The sequence below is a fragment of the Alosa sapidissima genome, chromosome 21 (assembly GCF_018492685.1).
Source record: "Alosa sapidissima isolate fAloSap1 chromosome 21, fAloSap1.pri, whole genome shotgun sequence".
NCBI classification, from domain to species: Eukaryota; Metazoa; Chordata; class Actinopteri; order Clupeiformes; family Clupeidae; genus Alosa; species Alosa sapidissima.
In genome coordinates, this window is record NC_055977.1 from 21,223,674 (window position 1) to 21,229,679 (window position 6,006).

At 45.6% G+C, this 6,006-nt stretch overlaps 1 protein-coding gene across 2 annotated transcripts in view; it reads left to right on the forward strand.

The window, feature by feature from the left end:
- Positions 1 to 4,881, forward strand: part of LOC121695971 (ephrin type-A receptor 7-like) — a 111,837-nt gene extending 106,956 nt beyond the window's left edge. For both annotated transcript variants that reach the window (XM_042077234.1, XM_042077235.1), the window contains 4 exons: positions 1,120 to 1,272; positions 3,578 to 3,768; positions 4,116 to 4,286; positions 4,530 to 4,881. In XM_042077234.1, coding sequence (XP_041933168.1) covers positions 1,120 to 1,272; positions 3,578 to 3,768; positions 4,116 to 4,286; positions 4,530 to 4,644 — 630 coding nt within the window. In that variant the 3' untranslated portion in view covers positions 4,645 to 4,881. The remainder of the gene's footprint in view (positions 1 to 1,119; positions 1,273 to 3,577; positions 3,769 to 4,115; positions 4,287 to 4,529) is intronic.
- Positions 4,882 to 6,006: the final 1,125 nt, after the last annotated feature.

A 6,006-nucleotide genomic window follows, 5' to 3' on the forward strand; every position in this document is an offset into this window, starting at 1 on the left:
GTCTGAACAAAGCAACATGACATTCAGAATAATGTTATACAACATACAGAATCTGTCTTGTCTCTGAGACTGAATTCTGTAATAAACTTGATTATTTATTCTAAATTCAATTCAGTTCCATTCCAATGATCTTGATTGGCATATCCATCTGTGTACTGTACAGTAGCACTACCAAAGCAGTGTGCTACTGATATTGATTGAAAGGGGGGAGGATTCTTTATGTTGAGACTCCAATGCAGTAAATGTGATGCAAGTTCTCACCTAGAGTGTCTTGGCTTCGCAAGAACATCAAAACAATGAGATGTTAAGAAAGTTATAAAAAAATCACTCTTTCACCTTTCTCACAAACATGTCTCCAGCCTACCTCCCACTCAGACCTGGCAACAGCCACTCTCACATACACACACACACACGCACATGTGCTTGTGTGTGTATGTGCACGCGTACACACACACCTCAGACCTAGCAGTGAAGAGGGCAGTGTGAAATGCAATCTTACACCAAACTGTCTTCATGTTATGCTAGCAGGCACAGCTTGATGGTGTGAAACCCGTGTAAGATCCTTACATTTGTGTCTGTGTGTGTGTGTGTGTGTGTGTGTGTGTATATAAGTGTGTGTGTGTGTGTGTGTGTGTGTGTGTGTGTGTGTGTGTGTGTGTGTGTGTGTATAAGTGTGTGTGTTAGTGTGACATTAACCACTCCCTCAATCTTCCTCTTCTCACACGCTTACTTCAGTGTCACCTCCTCTGCTCTCCCTAGCTCTTTCTCTCTCATATTTTTCTTCTCTGATCGTGTATGATGGCTCAGTGGAATTTTGTGTAATGTAATATTGACCCAAATGGCAGAATTGCATTAAAAAGCTCTCTCTCTCTCTCTGTCCCTCCTTTTTGACAATTTGTTTCACTTATCTTCCACATCTTACTGTCCTCCCCCTGTTCTCTTTCTCCATGCTCCTCTCACTTTCACCATCTCTCTTCTATCTTTTCCCTACTTTACCCTTTTCACTCCTTTTCCATCTGAACACTTCTTGTCTCTTTCTATTTTATCTATCTTTTCTTTCTCTCTGTTTGATCTCTCTTTTCTTTCTCTCTGGTTCCTTCCTCTCCTCCTCTCTCTCAGCATGGTGGTAAGAGTGTGGTGCTGTGGAGTGCTCCTGAGGCCATCCAGTACCACCGCTACAGCTCGGCCTCAGACGTGTGGAGCTTTGGCATCGTCATGTGGGAGGTCATGTCCTTCGGGGAGCGACCCTACTGGGACATGGGCAATGAGGATGTAAGTATATCTTCTTCTCCTCTCTCTCTCTCTCTCTCTCTCTCTCTCTCTCTCTCTCTCTCTCTCTCTCTCTCTCTCTTTCTTTCTCTGCCTCTCTCTCAAATTCCGATTCAAATCTAGATGAGCTTCAGAAGTCTGACAAAGAGCATTTGTGTTCCCAATCCCTCTCTTGAGATTCAACAAAGAGATTTGCTGGCAGACAGGAAGAAGAAATATTGCGTAGACTTAGACTATCGCAAAAGTTTGTGTGTCTCTGTGTGTCTGTCATTGTGGGTGTGCATGCTCATGCGTCGGGTCGTGTCCTTTGGAGAGAGCTCTATTGCCCTCTCTCTCTTTCTCTCTCTCTCTTTACTCTGTCTGTCCCTTTAGCTCTCTCTGCCACTCTCGTCTCTCTTGTACTCCCGCTCCCTTGCCCTCTCTCTTCATCTCTGTCCATCTTCTGTCAATCTTCTTTCTCCCTCTCTGTTCCTGTATTTATTTATTTAATTCTTTTTTTTTTTTTTTTTAAGAAGCCGAGTTGAGACAGAGCTCTTTTTCCTTCTTTTTTTTTCCGACGCTTTGGAGACAAGTGTGTGAGACGGCTTTTGAAGTTTCTGTCTTCAGCCTCTGTGACCAATTAGTGCGTGTGCTCTTTGTGCACCCGGCTCCCATCTGTGTGGTGCTCGACTAGAAGGAGCAAAGCTCATGCCATGGACGCCCACCAGGCCGGAGGATGCCTGCGATGTTTATCCCAAAACTTGGCCATCGCTGTTTGTGTTTGTGTGTGTGTGTGTGTGTGTGTGTGTGTGTGCGCACCAGTCGAGGAGATTGTCCCCTAAATGGGATTATTCCCTAAAGTCCAGAAAAAGGGATTTTATTTTTAGGGTTTTTTTTAAAGCAAGTGCTACTGTATCAACTCCCCCTCCATATAACACACACACACACACACACACACACACACAAACTGTGCTTCAACTAAAAAGCCAAACAATTTAATATGCTCCTAATAGTTTCAGTGGGGGAGAAAAAGAAGGCTAAATCTCCTGAAATGTATGTTTTTGAAAAGGCGATCAGAGACAGATCATGGCAGTCCTGTCCCCTAAGTGTCGATAAAAGTGTCTAAAAGTAGATTAACTGGGCAGCATATGGTTGCCACATCCTTTATGTCATCCCAGTTATCTGCAACTCTTCTGCCATCTACATTCAGGCTAAAATAGTACACAACAACACTTTAATGTGGGCCTTTGATTGTAGTGAGACAGACTCCACAAAGTAAAGCTATGATTATCATTTAAAGCATGCATATGGATTCTTGGCTGGATGGAACTGTTAAAATTCACATACATACTCGCTTGTTTTCGGCGACTTTTCCATATCTTTTTTATCATATAAAATCACAGCAGTCTTTGTCAAAGGTCAGCATTGCTAAATGCCTCAGGCGGGTGGCATTTTTAAGCGTGAACAATTTTTGTTTACGCACTCTGTCTATCTGTGGCCTGACACAGCCGCCTTATCTGCATCTCTCTAATGGAATCAAATATTATCTGATTAGATGTTTGGCTTTTCACTGTGTGTGTGTCTGTGTGTGTGTGTGTCTGTGTGTGTGTGTGTCTGTGCGTCTCTGAAATGTGTTTATGTATTTGAGACAACAAAACAAGTATGCGCGGCTTGTTTGTTGTTGTAGTTTTTAATGTGAGATTTCCTCGTATTAGGATTAGCACTTGCACACATTTCCACGGGGAATAAAAAGGACACAATTTCCCAAATCCCCTGTGAGGGAAAGCACATGCTAAGCAGATGATCTCATAAATACTGCGTGCCCCCTGTGTGCGCGAGTCTCTCTAAGTTGTTATTTTAGTTTAGTCCGAGGGGGCCTCTATTGTAGCACTCTGCCATTGTGATCTGTTCATTGTGTACAAGCAGAACTGCTGCAGATAAACACATTGGCTTTGTTGCACAGATAGCTACCGGTGAATTGAATTTCTGTCTACAGATAGTAGTTCACCAACAGTGCTGTTTGGCCTGTAGCGCCAGCAAGAGAGAGTGAATGGAGAATGGAGAAATAAATCTGAAATTAGATAAGGTTTTCATTTGGGTCCGCTCATGTTCTTGCTCACTGTTCACTTACTACTGTTCAAATCCCCTGATGGTTCTATTAATATTATGGGGTGTGATATAATAAGTGTTTAATTATGCAAAATGAAGTTCTGAAGCTTCAGAAAGTATGCTTTGTATTAAAACAATAGTGGATTTTCTGTGTAAGTTTGTGAGGATCATTAGTGAATTGCCTAATGATCTTCATCCCATCCCTTTCCTTCCTCTCCAGGTGATCAAGGCCATCGAGGACGGCTTCCGGCTGCCGGCGCCAGTGAACTGCCCGACGCCGCTGCACCAGCTGATGCTGGACTGCTGGCAGAAGGAGCGCAGCGAGCGACCCAGCTTCAGCCAGATCCACAGCGCCCTCAGCAAGAGCATCCGCACGCCCGACGCCATCGGCTCCTCCACGCTGGCACGCAGGTACGCTGCCGTACAGCGCCGAGCCACATCACACTGGAGGAGACGGGTGTGATGATGCACAGCTGTGTGAGGGAAAACAAGAACGGATTGGGAAAATAAAACAGCTCATTAATATCTGACAGCTTGGTTTGAAACAGTCTGCTCTTATGGCTACGTACATGTTATACTCTCGTATGTGTAGTCTGCACACACACACACTATTTTTAATGCACATGCTCCTGTATAGTTGGATATACTTTGTTGTTATGGGGCAATGATTTTGAAATATTATGATTTTATAAATATTGACATTTTTTGGAGCCCACTAGAATATGTGATTTATCCCCTGCGCTCTATGTCTCTGTCAGGACCCTGAGCTCGTCCATCTCTCTGGCGGAGAGAAGCTGCACGCTGCCCTCCTTCCCCTCCTTCAGCTCGGTGGGGGAGTGGCTGGAGGCTGTGGATATGGGCCGCTACAAGGACAACTTCACCGCCGCCGGATACTGCTACCTGGAGTCCGTGGCCCGCATGACCGTCCAGTGAGTCTCTCTCTCTCTCTCTCTCTCTCTCTCTCTCTCTCTCTCCTCTCTCTCTCTCTCTCTCTCTCTGAGTGTGTGTTTGTGTGCACGTTAATGTTGTGAATGCATTAGTGTATATGGATTCATTATGACAAGGATTTATTGCTCATAGATTGTGCTGTCCTAATTAACACATTTTGTACTCTCTCTCTCTCTGTCTGTGTGTGTGTGTGTGTGTGTGTGTGTGGTTGTTTGTGCCCACAGGGATGTGTTAAGTCTGGGCATCACCTCCCTGGAGCACCAGAAACAGATCCTGTCGGCCATCCAGTCTCTGAGGGCTCAGGTCATCCAAATGCACGGCCGCGGCGTGCAGGTCTAACCCACACCCTCACGCACACACACACACAACACACGCCCATTATTAAACACACGAGAAAACAACATGCACCACACACTCAAAGACACCCACACCAATGGGCCTGAACTGAACAGGGTGGGGTTCGGATGTCTAACAGAAGCCCAGCAGAAGAAACGCCAGATGTGTCTGTTCCCCTGGGAACTAGAGTGTGAAGTCCCCCATACGCCAGGAGCCACCGCTCAGAGATGTGGACCAGTAGACGGGTTTGGAGGGGTGGGGCGGGGTGGGGGGGCTGGAGGTGGAGGTGGATGAGGTGTTGGACCAGCAGAGGCACCGCAGTACCGCGAGCACTCCTCTCCCTCATTCTCTCTCTTTTCCTTGATGTTTTACCCCTTACCTTCCTTTTCCCCCTTCTATCATTGGTTGTACACTTGCACCTAGGCGCGACTCTTCCTTGTCCGTCATGTGACCCACGCACACCCTGCTCTCTGATTGGTCAGAGAGTGTGTGACCTCACGGCACTGAACCCGATCTGCACTCCTGTTCTTTGCCTGCTGGGGGGAGGGGGACGGGGAATTAGTGATTGGTTGACCAGCTCCGTCTGCTTTATAAACTGGACTCCGATTGGAGGAATAGACTGCATCAACCCATAGCAGCATCGACCCACCCTTGAACTGATCTAGAGACAGCAGCTAAACATCCGCCTTGGAACCGAATCTGCTCTAGTGCTAGTGTTCTCACCCTCACTGACCCACGAACAGGTGCCAAAAACACCCCAAGGATCACCTCTTTTACACACCCTGACCTCTACCGACGGTTGACCCTGAAGGGTAGATATACTGTTCAATCAATCAATCAATCAATCAATCAATCAATCAGTCAATCAATGCAAGAGGCTGGGCTACAGTGCTGCGCTTTCAGGAGAAAAAGACAGCAGAATTTAGGAATACAAAATGTCTGAACATTAAAGTGACTTTTGAATAATATATACCCAAAAGGCATCTCCGTGTTCTTGTCCACTGACCTGTCCACAAAGAGTGTGTCACTTTTTTTGTTATACTGTACACTAAGAGCTTTTCCTTTTCTGTTTTCTGTGAACTATCCTCTCTTTTGTTGACTGCTACACCTCCTCCCCGCCATCCTTGGCTCTCTCTCTATCAAAGTGGCCAGTGGTGGTCAAGGTGGAGAGATCCGGAGGGCTTCTGTTTATCCCCCTCCCCACTCGCTTTGGGGATGTTGCACTGTAAAGAGGGAAGGGGCGTGTCCAAAAGTGATCATATATATCATATTTACTCAAATATTTATTTATTTGTTTACAAAAATGTTGTTTGTTTGGTTGTTCCTCTCTTTCTTTTTTTTTTGTTGTGATGAAAAATGAATGAA